The sequence below is a fragment of the Cebus imitator genome, unplaced genomic scaffold, assembly GCF_001604975.1.
Source record: "Cebus imitator isolate Cc_AM_T3 unplaced genomic scaffold, Cebus_imitator-1.0 Scaffold267, whole genome shotgun sequence".
Taxonomy (NCBI): Eukaryota; Metazoa; Chordata; class Mammalia; order Primates; family Cebidae; genus Cebus; species Cebus imitator.
The window spans coordinates 3,291,438-3,307,016 of record NW_016107582.1 but is presented as its reverse complement, the minus strand read 5'-3'; the positions used below and the strand labels follow the sequence as shown (position 1 = coordinate 3,307,016).

Sequence of the window (15,579 nt, the reverse complement as noted above, 5' to 3'; positions counted from 1 at the left end):
TTAAAGGAAGAAAATAAACATAGGCATTGAATATAAAAGACAAATACTTTTAAACAACTGTCTTAAATATGATTATAGAACTAAAGGTAAACAAAGGACAAATGATAAAAAGGACTCAAACAGAAATTTGGGAGCTGAAAATACTACAACTGAATTGAAAAATTTACTGGCAGGATTCAACACCAGATTTTGCAGGCAGCACAAAGAATCTTCAAACCTGAAGATAGGCCAATCAAAATTATTGAGTCTGAGGAGAAGAAAAACAATGAAGAAAATAAACAGAGCCAAAAATATTTGTGAGACGCTTTCAAGTGGACCAGCGTATATACATTGTGAGAGTCTCAGAAGAAGAGAGAAAGGAGTTGAAAGATTATTGGCAGAAATAATGGCCAAAATCTTTCCAAATTTGATGAAGACATGAATCTACAAATCCAAGAAGCTAAACAAACTCCAAGTTGAAAAATCCAAAAGGACCCACACTAAGACACATTAAAATCAATCTTAAGAAACAAAGAGGAAATCTTGAAAGCAGCAAGAAAAGCAACTCATTGTGTACAAGAAATTCTCAATAATATTATAAACTGATTTCTCAGCAGATATCTTGCAGGACAGAAGGCAGTGGAATTATATAAAGTGCAGAAAGAGGGGGAGGGGCCAAGATGGCTGATTAGAAGTAGCTACAGTCCACAGCTCTCACAAAGAGGAATGATCGGTGAGTGAATTTGGAACCTTCATCTGAAATATCCAGGTTCTCTCTTTGGGACTGACTAGGCAATCACTTGACCCATGGAGAATGAAGAAAAGCTGCGTAGGCACTGTCCCTCCTGCGAGCAGCATGGAGCCAAAGGAACCTTGATCCCCAGCCAAGGGAAGTGGTAAGTGATTGTGTGACCCCACCCAGGAAACCACCCTTCTCCTGTGGATCTTTGCAACCCATGGATCAGGAGATCCCCTAGTGAGCCAATGTAATCAAGACACACAGCTGTGCAGTGTCTCAGCAAAGCAGTCACTCAGGCTCACACAGAAACCCAGGAGTTTTTCAGACTCCATCCCTAGGACTCCTGGCAGCCAAGCAGCATCATTCTGCAGGCCCCACTTCCACACCTCACAAGTTAAGACTCACAGGCCTGGAATTCCAGGTGGCCCACGCAGCAGGCCAGAGACTTCCTGAGACAGATGAGTTCCCAGGGGGAGGGATGGCCACCATTTCTGTGGTTAGGTCAACTCAGCTGTTGTAGCCTGCTAGCTTCAGTGAATCCAGGCAGCCCAGCTGAGGAGAAGTCCACCAAACACAGCACAGCTGCTGTGCCAGCTTGTGGCCAGACTGCTTAAGTGGGACCCTGATCCATCCCCCCTTAGTGGTGGGGCCTCCCTGAAGGAATTTCAGCAATTCCAGCTAGGGTTATATAGACAAATCTCTGATCTCTCCCTGGGACAGAGCCCCTTTGGGGAGGGGCAGTCATAGTCTCTGCAGTTCAGTTGGCTCAGCCTGTCCAGGCAGTCTGGGTAAGGAAGGGTTCCCCCCAACAAAGCACAGCTGATTACCAAAAAACTGATTAAATGGGTTCCTGATCCCATCCCTCCTTACTGGGTGAGACCTCCCAACAGGGGTCTCCAGACACGTCCTATAGGAGCATCTGAGCCAGCAACAAGTCAGGACCCATCTGGGATGGAGCTCCCGGAGGAGGGGGCAGGCTGTCATCTTTGCTGTTTTGGAGACTTCACTGGTGATACCTCCAGGTAAGGGGAAAACCCAGGCAACGGGCCTAGAGCTATCCCTCAGCAGCCCTACAGAGAGTAGCCTGACAAACAGAAAGCAGTAATAACAACATCAACAACAAAGACCCCACAAAATCTCCATTCATAGGTCAGCAACCTCAAAGATGCTGAAAACTCAAAAAGTCAGAGTGCCTTTTCTCCTCCACATGAACACAGCACCTCTCCAGCAAGGGCACAGAACTGGGCTGAGGCTGAGATGGTTGAATTGACAGAAATAAGCTTCAAAAGGTGGGTAATAACAAACTTCACTGAGCTAAAGGAGCATATTGTAACCCAATGCAAAGAAGCCAAGAATCATGATAAAACAATAGAGGAGCTGGTAACCAGAATAGCCAGTTTAGAGGAGGAGCATAAGTATCAGTAGCAGAGCAGACCAAACAGAAGAAAGAACCTCAGAGCTTGAAGACTATCTTTCTGAAATAAGAATAGAGAAGAAAGAATAAAAAGGAACAAACAAGACATCTGAGAAATATGGGACTATGCAAAAAGACCAAACATGACTGGGGTACCTGAAAGAGACAGGGAGAACAGAACCAAGTTGGAAAATCCAGGAACACATCAAAAAGTTTATCCACCATGATCAAGTTGGCTTAATCCCTAGACGCAAGGTTGCTTCAACATGTAGACATCAATAAATGCCATTCTAAAGAGAACTAAAGACAAAAAACACAATTATCTCAATAGACACAGGAAAGGCTTCTCATAAAATTCAATATCCCTTCATGTTAAAAACTCTCAAACATATGTATTGAAGGAACATACCTCAAAATAATCAGAGCCACATATGACAAATTGACAGTCAGTATTTTACCAAATGGGAAATGTTGAAAGCATTCCCCTTGAAAACCAGCACAAGACAAGGATGCCCTCTCTCACCATCTTATTCAATACAGCATTGGAAGTTATGGCCAGGGCAATCAGGAAAGAGAAAGAAAGAAAGCATATTCAAATAGGAAGAGAGGAAGTCAGATTATCTTTGTTTGCAGATGACATGACCCTTTATTTATAAAACCCCATATCTTAGTCCAAAAGCTTCTTAAGCCAATAAGCAAATTCAGCAAAGTCCCAGGATACAAAATTAATGTGCGAAAATTGCTGGCATTCCTGTACACCAACAACAGGCAAGCAAAGAGCCAAATCATGAACTCCCATTCACAATTGCTACAAAGAGAATAAAATACCTAGGAATACAGCTAACAAGGGAAGTGAGGGACCTCTTCAAGGAGAACTACAAACCACTGCTCAGGGAAATCAGAGAGGACACAAACAATTGGAGAAACATTGCATGTTCATGGATAGGAAGAATCAATATCATGAAAATGGCCATACTGCCCGAAGGAGTTTATAGATTCAATGCTATTCTTATTAAACTACCGTTGGCATTCGTCACAGAATTAGAAAAAACTACTTTAAAATTCCTATGGAACAAAAAAAGAGACTGAATAGCCAAGACAATCATAAGCAAAAAGAACAGAGTTGGAGGCATCATGCTACCTGACTTCAAACTATACTATAGTAACTAAAACAGTATGGTACTGGTGTAAGAATAGACATACAGACTAATGAAACACAGAACTCAGAAATAAGACCACATACCTACAACCATCTGATCTTTGACAAACCTGACAAAAACAAGCAACAGAGAAAGGACTCCCTATTTAATAAATGGTGCTGGGATAACTGGCTAGCTGTGTGCAGAAAACTGATACTGGATCCCTTCTGTATACCTTATACAAAAATTAACTCAACATGAATTAAAGACTTAAATGTAAAACCCCAAACTCTAAAAACCCTAGAAGAAAATTCTAGGCAATACCATTTAGAACCTAGGCACAGGCAAAGATTTCATGATGTAGACATCAAAAGCAATTGCAACAAAAGCAAAAATTGACAAATGGGCTCTAATTAAAGAGTTTCTGCACAGCAAAAGAAACTATCATCACAGTGAACAACCAGCCTACAAAATGGGAGAAAAATTTTGCCATCTATCCATCTGACAAAGGTCTAATATCCAGAGTCTACAAGGAACTTAAACAAATTTACAAGAAAAATACAACCCTATTAAAAAGTGGGCAAAGGACATGAACAGACAGTTCTCAAAAGAAGACATTCATGTGGCCCGCAATCATATGAAAAAAAAGCTCAACATCACTGATCATTAGAGAAATGCAAATCAAAACCACAATGAGATAATATCTCATGCCCATCAGAATGGCGATTATGAAAAAGAGATGCTGGCAAGGTTGCAGAGAAAAAGGAATGCTTTTACACTGTTGCTGGGAATATAAATTAGTTCAACCATTGTGGAAGACAGTGTGCTAATTCCTCAAAGATCTAGAGGCAGAAATACCATTTGATCCAGCAGTCCCATTACTGGTTATATACCCAAAGGAATATAAATCATTCTGTTATGAATGATTTATATACATACACATGCACATGTGTGTTTACTGCAGCACTATTCACAATAGCAAAGGCATGGAATCAACCCAAAGGTCCATCAAGGATAGACAGAATAAAGAAAATGTGGTACATATAAACCGTGCAACCATAATATTATGCAGCCATAGAAAGGAACGAGATCATGTCCTTTGCAAGGACATGGATAGAGCTGAAAGCTGTTATCTTCAGCAAACTAATCCAGGAACAGAAAACCAAACACTGTGTATTTCCACTTATAAGTGGGAGGTGAATAGTGAGAACACATGGACACATTAGGGGAAACAACACATACTCAGGCCTGTTGGGGGCAGGGGGAGGGAGAGCATTAAGACAAATAGCTAAAAGATGCTGGGCTTAATACCTAGGTGATGGGATGGTCTGTGCTGCAAACCACAAGTTTACCTACATCACAAACCCGCACATCCTGCACATATACCCCAGAACTTGGAAAAAAAAAAAAATATATATATATATCAAAGACTTGGTAATGTAAAAATATAAGGACAGCCAAAAAAAAGTCTAGTGCCTCCCTCCCCTCTCTCACCATGTGACACACCAGTTCCTCTTGCCTTCCTCCATGATTGTAAGCTTCTTGAGGCCTCACCAGAAGCAGCTGCTGGCACCATGCTTCTTGTATTGCCTGTAGAACCATAAGCCAAATATTTTTTCTTTAAAAACTAAGAAAAAAAATTATAAAGTGCAGAAAGAAAAAACTATCAACCATGAATTATCTGGCAAAAGTGTCCTTCAAAAGTGAGGGGGAAATTATGACATTCCAAGATAAAAGCTAGGGAGTTTGTTAAGTCCAAGCCACATGAACATATACTCTCCAATAAAGATAAATAGTTGGGCACATATTAAAACCAGGTTTTTTTTTCATAGCTCCACTTTTTATTTTCTGTAAGGTTTAAAAGAAATGCATAAAAAGTAATTATAAATCTGTTAGTGGATATACAGCATATAGATATAATTTTCACACCAATAATGTAAAGTAGGGATGGGAAACAGAGATGTATGCATGTAGAGTTTTGTATGAAATTGATGTCAATTCTAATTAGATTGTTATAACTTTGAGATATGATATTCAATCCCCATGGTAACAACAAAGAAAAGATATATAGACAATAGTCAAAGGAAAATGAGAAAGGAAAAAAATTTATCACTACAAAAAAGCAAATAATCACAAAAGACAACATAAGTGGAGGGAATGATGGGGGAAAGCTTTAATGTGCATAAAAACAAATAATAAAATGGCAAAAGTAAGTTCTTCCCTATCAGTAATTACTTTAAAGAAATTAAACCCCCAAAGGCATATATTGGCCTGGTAGATGTTAAAAAGAAAAAAGGCATAATTCAACTCTGTTCTGTCTACAAAAGACTTGCTTGAAATCTAAAGAAAAAAATAGGTTGAAAGTGAAGGAATGGAAAAAGATATTCCATGTAAATAAAAACCAAAAGCTGAGGTAGCTATACTAAATCAAACAACATAGACTACATAATGATAAAAAGGTCAATATACCAAGAACATGTAACAGTTATAAACATGCATGCACCAAACATCAGAGCCCCAAAGCACATTAATGAAACACTGACAGAATTGAAGAGAGAAATAATTAGTTCTATAATAGAAACTGCAGAAACCCACTTTCAACAACAGATAGGACAACTAAACAAAAGATCAGTAAAGAAACAGAGTAATGGAACAATACTGTAAACCAATTGGAGTAACAGACATACAGAACACTTGTTTTTCTCAAATGCGCATGAAAAAATATCAAAAAAGACTATGTTATGCCAAAAAATGCTTAATACATTTTATAAGAATGAATTTATACAGAATATCTTTTCCAACCACAGTGAAGGAAACTAGAAGTCAACAGCAAAAGGAAAATTGGAAAATTCACAAATATGTGGAAATCAAGACACAAATAGTAGCATATCAGCCAGTAAACAAATAACAAGGAAAATTAGAAAATACCTTATGATAAGTGCAAACAAAACCACAACATACCAAAATGTATGGAGCACAGAGGAAAAAAAGTGCTAAAAGATAACATTAAAAAAGAAAGACTTCTAATCAACAATTTTACACATTAAAAATTTACAGACAACAAGCAATCGAAACCTAAGGCTAGCAGAAGGAAGAGGATAATAAAGATTAGCGAATAGTAAAAAAAAAAAACTCAGCGAAACCAAATTAAATTCTTCAAAAAGATTGACCAAAACAGACAAACTTCTAGCTATATTGGCAAAGAAAAAAAGAGAGAAGATTCAAAATCCTAAAATCTGTAATGAAAATGGAGACATTACTACCAGTCTTACAGAAATAAAAAGGATTGGCCGGGCAGGGTGGCTGATACCTGTAATCTCAACACTTTGGGAGTCTGAAGCAAGCGGATCACTTGAAGTCAGGAGTTGAGACCAGCCTGGTCAACCATGGCAAAACCCTGTTTCTACTAAGAACACCAAAATTAGTCAGCTGTAGCAGTGGGTGCCTGTAGTCCCAGCTACTTGGGTGGCCGAGAGTCAGGAATTGCTTGAATCCGGGAGGTGGAGGTTGCAATGAGCAGAGATCACACCACTGCCCTCCAAGACTCTGTCTCAAAACAAACAAAAAACAAAACAAGAAAAAAGAAACCCAAGTGTTAATCAAAAGTAGAATGGAAAATTAAATCATAGTATGTTCATGAAATAAAGTGCTATATATCAATGAAAATGAACAAACTTCAGTTACATACATAATACATAGTAAGAAAACACCAGATTCAAAACAAACATGAAATATGATTCATTTATGTAAATTTCAAGAACAGGCATAAACTAAACTATTTTAAAAGTTAAGTTGCAGTGGTTACATGTGAAGAAGAGGAAACAGTAGGCACAAAGTAGGTCTCTGAGTTACCGACAGTGTTTTATTTCTTCACATATATACAGTACTAGCTACATAATTTGTGGGGCCCAGGGCAAAATGAAAATGTGGGGCTGCGTGTTCAAAAAGTTTAATGAATGTCTAAGTTGTAGAGCATCAGACCAACTAGTTTTTTTCTAAGGGCGTAGGGACATCCATGCAGCTAGCTTTGCTTCTATACAGTTGTCCCTGGGTCTCCACAGGTGAATGGTGTCAGGAGCACCTGCATATACCAAAATCCACGCAAACTCAAGTCCTGCAGTCAATCTCACACAACCTGCATATACAAAAAGTCAGCCCTCCATATACATGGGATTCACATCCAAGACCTTGGGTTGAAAAAAACAAACACATATAAGTGGACCTGCCCAGTTCAAACCTATGTTGTTCAAAGGTCAACTATACTCACTTTATAACTCACTGAGATGTACTTCATGTTTTAATCACTTTTTTTTTTTTAATTAGAGACAGAGTCTCCCTATGTCAGGCTGGAGTGCAGCGGCTGTTCACAGGCATTATCACGGTGCACTATAGCCTCAAACTCCTGGGCTTAAGCAGTACTCCTGCCTCAGCCTTCTGCATAGCTGGGACTATTGGCTTGGACCACCACACCTAGCTGTTAAACGGTTTTCTGTATGCCCACTGTATGTCACAATAAAACGTTACTTTTTAGCTGGGCACAGTGGCTTACCCCTGTAATCCCAGCACTTTAGGAGGCCAAGGCAGGTGGCCTGAGGCCAAGAGTTCGAGACCAACCTGACCGACATGGCAAAACCCCATCTCTACTAAAAATAGAATTAGCCAGGTGTGGTGGCACACTCCTGTAGTCCCAGCTACTCGGGAGGCTGTGACAGGATAATCGCTTGAATCTGAGAGGCAGAGGTTACAGTGAGCTGAGATTACGCCACTACACTCCAGCCTGGGCAACAGAAAGCAACCCTGCCAAAAAAAAAAAAAAAAGAAAAGAAAGAAAAGGTACATTTTATTATATGTATTTTATAATTAAAAACAAACCCAGTTATTGGTGTTAAGGCAGCTTTTTTTCTTTACATTTACCTCAACTTCCCTGTGTATTTGTGAATAATAGTGTCAAACTGGGCCCTTCAGAGCCCAGATTGGCCTTAACTGGCCTTGGGCACAGCTGTCTGGCCCAGGAGAGCTACTTTTACCTTAAATCCTGCTCTTTCAGTAGTTCTTAACCTTTGAGGTCACATATCCCTTTGAGTACTTGATGAAAGCTAGAGGGAACCTCTTGCTAGAAAAAAGTCAATAAACACAAAACTTGAACTTATACTGTTAAGGATTAACACCCCAGCACCACCCCCAGTGGAACTCTAGGGATCCAAAGACCCCCAAGTTAAGATCCTTTGTTCTAAAGTGACCTCCATGAGATGGCTGTCTTCTTGTCCTACTAAAATAGCAGATGTTGGCTAAAGGCCTGCTGCTTTTGTATTTTACAGACAATTGTTGCTGGGTGTATTTACTGTGATAGGGTTAAGCGCCACCAACTCTGGGGAAAGTTTAACAATCTCCATGAGCACATAGCAAAAGAATATGAGGCGGGACTCTGCATACCTAAGCCTGCTTTCTGTTCAGTCACCGCAGGTTTAACCTGCAGAAAATGAAGCCAGGGTAAGAAAGGATGAAGTTGGTTATTTGGATGACTTTAGCAAGAAAACAATAAACCATATTACCCTCTCTGCACTGAAGGGGTGGAGCTATGTAGAGGTCTTCAGTTCTAAAGTCTACCGCCACATTCCTAGCATATTATGACAAAATATCATTTACATGGTTAATCTGAGAGGGGTTTGACTTTCTCTTACTGATTCTACGCTACCTTTGGCCATTTGCTGGCAGAATGCCCACACACCACAGGAAAGCTAACCATCCCATAAAGAAAACATTATCAGTGAATATCTTTTAGTTAGCCCAAAGAGGGGAAAGACGAATGATCTGAGAGCCTCCAACAAGACCTACACAAGGATCCAGCATCCCATGCAGCGCAAGCACTGTGGCCTCCACCCTTGACTTGACTAATGTCTTGTGTGTTACCTTTTTCTGCTTTCCAGTGCAGTGGGCCTTGCATCGGGCCTCACCTAGCTGTGCAACACAGACAAGTCTTCTGCCAGACACGGGATGGCATTGCCTTACAATCAGAGCAGTGCAGCGCCCTTCCAAGGTAAGAGAAAGCCCTGGACCTCCTTTCCCCAGCCCCGTGTCAACAGCATGGAAAGATGGTGGTGAGCAAATGTTTCTCCTCCAACTTTCCACAGTCCCAAGCCCTGCCCTTCCACCTCCATTCACCCCAAGGCACTGGCCTCCCCAGAGGCAGAGGACTCAGTGTTGGTCTTGTGTTTACCTAATGGGCTAGGCTGGGCTTTTCTCTCTTAGGGATGAAGAGTGCAAAGGTGTTATTCTTCTGAGAGAGGCCTCATACCTTGAGAGACCCGCACTAGCTCCAGGGTGGTCAGGAAGTGAGGTCTACACAACGGCCACCAAGTCTCAAAGACTCCAGCCCCTCACTCTTGTTGACCTCCCTCTAGAAGTTAGGCTAGGGTGATTGTCCTTGTTCCGGAGTCTCAACCTACCATTCCTCTGCAGGCCCCATCCCTGTAACACTTCCTTATAGATGTCCCCTTGAGGAACAGGGGCTCACCACCCCACCTCCAAGCCCAGCCTCTGCCAGTCTGCACACTGGGGAGAGCTCATTCTTGAGTCATGCAGTGAGATCCATATTCATTACAGAGAAGAGCAGATGGAGGCCCAGTAGGAAGAAATAGCCTTCTTGAGATCGTATGGCCATTTACTAACAGAGATCAGAACCCAGGTCTAGTCATGCTGGAAGTACTTGAGGAATGACCTGACATTTTGGGTTTGTAGCACTGTTTACACATCTGCCCCAGATTTAGCCCCCATAGAAGTAAATCTTAACCCTGCCCCAATCCTCCTGCAGGCCCGTGAGCACCCAAAACTGCTGGTCTGAGGCCTGCAGCGTACACTGGAGGGTCAGCCTGTGGACGCTGTGCACGGCTACCTGCGGCAACTACGGCTTCCAGTCCCGGCGTGTGGAGTGTGTGCATGCCCGCACCAACAAGGCAGTGCCTGAGCACCTGTGCTCCTGGGGGCCCCGGCCCGCCAACTGGCAGCGCTGCAACATCACCCCATGTGAAAACAGTATGTTCCAACCCCAAAGAACCTTCTGCAAATCCCCCACAGGGCATCTGGTGCAGAGAGCAGCCCCTGGGACCGAGCCTCAGCGTAGGGCATGGGGTCAGTTTCTCCAGGGATTGTGAGCTGGTGGTAGAGTTGAGCATTTTCAGTGGGGTGCATGGGTGTGTGCAGAAATGTGTGTATAGGCATGGCAGGGTGTGCCCCAAGGGCTTCCACGATCTCCATCCTGGCCCTTAGAAAGCAACGTGCTTTGGCCAAGTCCTGGAGGAAATCCGCCTCCAGCTCCCCTGCTATCAGTCTGGCTGGTGCCCACAGGAATTGACTAAGCAACAACTCTCAGGGGCTAGACTACTAAACAGAAAGCACTGTTAACACTGAAGGAGCAGAGTGCCCTTCTGCTCTGTGCCCATCACAGCTTTTCATCCAACATAGACCTGCTGACCGCCTCACTCTCAGCCCCACGGGCATCCACTAGAACTTTCCAGGAGCACCCAGCCTTGGGATTTGATACTGACTTCACTCCCTCCTCCTCATCCCAGTACCGTCATTTGTATTCCAGTTGGAAAGGAGTCTATTTTTTTTTCCTTCCTCTGTACCCAAACTGGAGGTACTTACCCATCAGAAAGAAGGCATAGGAAGTAAAAACCTAATGTAGCCATGCAATTTCCTCCCAAACCGGGCCTCACTGAGAAGAAATTACCAACACTAAGGCAGATGCCATGGAGGCAAATAGCCCACTTCTTTCTCCACACTGGAGGATGGATGATGTTTGTACTCTGGGGTAGTGCTAACCCATGCTTGTGTCAGCGCCTCAGCGTGCTCAGAGAGAACCAGTATTCAACGCATTTAGTTAAGACTTACCAAACCAAGTCAGCACAGTATATAAGACCATCTAGTGTGTGCCAGTACTGAACTGGAATGACCTGGGGCTATGTTTAAGGCATGGTGGGCAGAAGGAAGAGGGAGTGGAGGGCATATCAAATTAATAAAGCTTAACAGAGGAAGTAGGTCCAAGTGCCTGGGGATGGGGGCATCCACCGGGAGCCTCGCTTACACCCTCCTGCAAGGTGGGGTGGAATGCAGTCCTGGGAACCATCTTAAGGAGGAGAGTAGTTTACTTAAAATGCCAGAACCCATGGGAAAAGGCAAGTTTGCCTAGAAGGTGAGGCGATCGCCTAGGACAGGGAGAGAACAGCCACCTTCAGGAAGTAGAGGGAGCTACAGAAAAGCAGCAGACAGCCCAGGGAGGGGCCCCATCATTCAGCCAGACTGCCACAAGCTGGTGCCACCGCCACTGCTGGCAGCCTTGGGGAGCAGGCGGCTGAGCTCTGTCAGAGTGAGGCTGGAGAAGAACGGCCCAGCCAGACCCCAGGATGTACCCTAGCGGCCAAAACACCTGGCTGCACATTGCAGTGGCGGAATTTATTAGCCTCCGTTTCACATCTCTTTTTCTGTCCCCTCTCCCTACCCTGTCCTTCTTTCCCAGTGGAGTGCAGAGACACCACCAGGTACTGTGAGAAGGTGAAACAGCTGAAACTCTGCCAACTCAGCCAGTTTAAATCTCGCTGCTGTGGAACTTGTGGCAAAGCGTGAAGACGGGACAGGGGGAAGAACTCCACCCTGGCCCCACGAAGGACTCACGCAACCACCTCGGACAGAACCTAAGCTTTCTTCATTTTATTTATTTATTTCCCCTCCCCACCCCACACACACCCTTCCAGCCTCCTCCACCCTCAAGCATGAGGACGTCCACATGTTTTCTTTCTCAATTAGCTGGAGGACAGGATGTTGGGAAAGGAGAGGACAGATGTCTAAAGGAGGTTGCAGAGCAGGCCAGGCAGACAGCGGGGGCTTCCTAGAAGAGCTTCCTCCCTCCCAAACCTGGGTCTCAGACCCAGGAAGAGGCAGAAACAGCCCCTGGGGACAGCAGGGATCCAGAGGTTTGTAGCCTGTTGATGCAAACATTGGACAAACACCTGTGTCTTTCCTAGAAGCACACTATCAGAAATGCAGGAGTGTGCTGCTCCTTTGTCTCCTCTTTCTCCATCTGTCCCTTTAGTCATGGTTAGGACAAACGAGGACGGGAAGGGGACACCACGCAGAGGCAGAAACTAGCCGAGAACTCAGTTGTTCCAGTGGTGGGGTGCAGAGAGAGGAGAACTCAAATCACCGACAGGGAGAGGTAAAAAAGGAATCAATCAGAGCAGGCCTAAGGCTCACAATGTTGCAGAAATAAATAAGGGAGGGGAGGGAAGGGACAGAAGCAAACAGGTGCGCAGGGGTGTCCAGGCTGCATGAGGCTCACAGACAGGCTCTGATCCCATGCATGCACGCATGCTCAGAGCCCTGTTGGCCACGACAGAGCACCGCGCCGCATGGGAGTCCCCACTCCCCAGGCTATCAGAGTCAACGTCCTGCCTGTGCTGCTGCAGCAAAGCCAGCGAGAGGTGCATCTGGCCGTGCAGTAAGGCCACCCTGGCACCTGTTTATCTAAATCAGGAGTCCTCCAGCCCTGCACTAACTGCGGCTGTGGGCCAGGGCCATTTTGAGCATGAATGGGCCAGGCTTTCTGCCTTCTAGGACTTTTGCTGTTCCACCAAAGGGCCAGGGACAAGGCTCAATTTGTCAGCATCAACCCATTAACTAATCACTTTGCCAGAGAGTATCTGCCAGGCTTTCAGGTTGTAGCAGGCTCTTCATTCCACAGCTGGCCAGGGGCCGGGGTGGGATGGTGAGTTTATGAATGCCTGCGATACACCCTCCCTCTCCCATCTACCACCCTGGGGTCTGCAGGCCCTCTCACAGCACAGTGAGACCTGCTGCATGTAGTATTTATCTAGCAAGGCAGGGCGGGGGAGGCAGCACCCTGGCAAAGCAGCTCATACACTGCAGCCACACTCATCAGCTGTGGCGAGGCAGCTGGAGCAAAGTCAAGCAGCAAAATGAACACTCTGGGACTCCTTGGCAAAATGCTCATTAAGCTGAGCAGCTTTGGCCAAGTAATTTTTGCCTCTTTCCCCACTAGTGGCCTCAGTTTAGGACCAAGGGTGGCCAGAGTCACTTACCCTCAGATAAGCCTCCCCATGAAATGCCATTCACCCCAGGGCTTGACATTAGGGCTGCATTTTCCAGCCAGCCTGGAAGTAAAATTTGAGGGGAAGACAGTATTAATCTGTGTCCCCCCCACCCCAGAGAGCTGTGGACAGTTAAGTTGGGTCTCTTGCTTCCTCACCACAAAAATAGGCTCTAAGAAATCATATTACTAAAAATCAGTGTAATGTCTGTTTAAAATAAAAGAGAATGTTTTCTATGTCTGTATATCTTTTGTGAATATTAGGAGTTCTTGTATTAAAAAGTGTAATATTAATAATTGTACATTGTCATCCAGAGAACTCTTGGGGGGACTTTATTAACTTTCTGCGGTTGTGTTCCTGTAAACTTGGTAGTGATTATTATATTTTTTCCTATTTTTTAATAGAACCTGTTGTTTAACTCTGGATCCATTCACTGTGTACAGGATATGTTGTAAAAACTACTATGGGATTCTGTGGCAGTAAGAGGGGATTCATTTGTGGCACAATAGTTCATGGAATGATGAAGACAAATTCCACACTACTACTAACGTGGTTATTTCTAGTTCAATAGCGACTGAAAATCAGTGGTCACTATTTACATTTCCTACCAGCAAGCAGCCTCCAGCTCCGTGTTGGGTTGGAGCAGTTGGTAGTGGGTCTCAGTGAGCTGGCAGAGCCTAGGTTTGGGTGGGAGGCAGAGTGCTCCTTGCATGAGATGAATGTACATTTAATGTTTGTTCTGTGAATTACAACTCAGCAGCAGCACAAGACTATGAAGGCTGCTGGCTAATGTGGAAGGAGGCACTTTCTCCTCTAAAACACAAAACTGTATTTATATTTTTTGTACAGATAATACAGCTTATTTATTTAAATCTTCTCGTCTGAGTCTCTCTTAAACTCAGCCTTCCCCTGGTGGTTGATGCAGGGAGTGAGAGAAGTCCCTGTCAGTTGGATGGTTCCCAGCAAGTTATTTGTGTCTGGCTGAAGTGTAAGGATTGCAGTTTTCACCTTCACACGAGAAGCTGGGGGCCCATGCCTGGAAGCGCTAGCTGTATAAATAAACCCAAAGAAGCTGTGTGTGTAGACATGCACACGTTCAGGCTGAGGGCAGCGGAAGAGATGAGAGTCATCTCATTGACAGCCCTTTGTGGTGGGACGATGGGAGCCACAGTACCTTCAGGAAGTGAAGCAAACAGGGGCATCTCTTGGGAGAGGTGCACACTTGCGTGTGGAATTTTCCTCATTCATCAGGCTTCCTGCCCACAGAGACATGCACAGTATGAGGCAGCTGCACGGTGAAAGTTTGGATGTATTAATAAAGACTTACACTTACAGATCAAGGCTACATTGAATCCTCACATCAACCCTCTGATTATCTCCATTTACATATGGGAAAATAGCAGTGCAAAGAAGCCCAAGGTCACACAGCTTGTGGAACTAGGATTCAAAGTCAGGCAGTCCTACTCTAGCCGAAGACTGGACTTGACCCACCGTGCTGCCTCCTGCCCAGCTGCCTGCAACTGCCGTGCCATGGCCACCTTAGGCATGCACGCCCCTCTCCCCTACTGCTTTCTGGTTGGTCGGTGATAATAACAGGACATTTTACTGAAATGGTCGCTTTCTCCTGCCCTAAAGGCAGTTCTTTTACCATGATAGCACTTCTAGATCCCTATTTTTAAAGCATTTTAATAAAAACAGCTACCATAGTGCGGAGGGTGAAGGGGAGAAGCACACCTGTAGAGCTCTCCACAAACAGGCCCTAGTGAAAGGGCAGCATGTCGCCAGGCATAGAAGATGTCCACACAGGGACCACAGTGAGAGATGCTCCAGAGGACCCATGGCCTGAACGCCAAACTCCAGCTGGTTTTCCAGCAGCTCGACACAGCACATCACAGTCCTGTTGAACAGTGTGAAAATACACCAGAAAGCTCTTCTTGAAATTTCCGTTATTTTTTTAAGTTTTAGGTTTTGCTTTAAAAAAAAAAAAAAAAGCCAATGCTAGAACTATAAATATTCACATACCAGCAACCAAACAATGTCCTACAGAGGCCCCATGGCAGGAGGAAGGAGCTGGAAATACCAGAGCAAAAACCCAGTAAAGCTGAAATGGTGGGAAGGGCTCAAATGCAACGTATGGAAATTTTTCCAGCCAAAAACATAGAGTCTTTGCTTAGCCTCAAAGGTTTCCAGGAAATCCCTAGTCCC

General features: G+C 44.1%; 1 protein-coding gene across 2 annotated transcripts in view; it reads left to right on the top strand.

Annotated features, from left to right (window-relative positions):
* Positions 1-14,250, top strand: part of ADAMTSL1 (ADAMTS like 1) — a 330,890-nt gene extending 316,640 nt beyond the window's left edge. For both annotated transcript variants that reach the window (XM_017500657.2, XM_017500658.2), the window contains 3 exons: positions 9,199-9,308; positions 10,083-10,303; positions 11,787-14,250. In XM_017500657.2, the coding sequence (XP_017356146.2) occupies positions 9,199-9,308; positions 10,083-10,303; positions 11,787-11,893 (438 nt within the window). In that variant the 3' untranslated portion in view covers positions 11,894-14,250. The remainder of the gene's footprint in view (positions 1-9,198; positions 9,309-10,082; positions 10,304-11,786) is intronic.
* Positions 14,251-15,579: the final 1,329 nt, after the last annotated feature.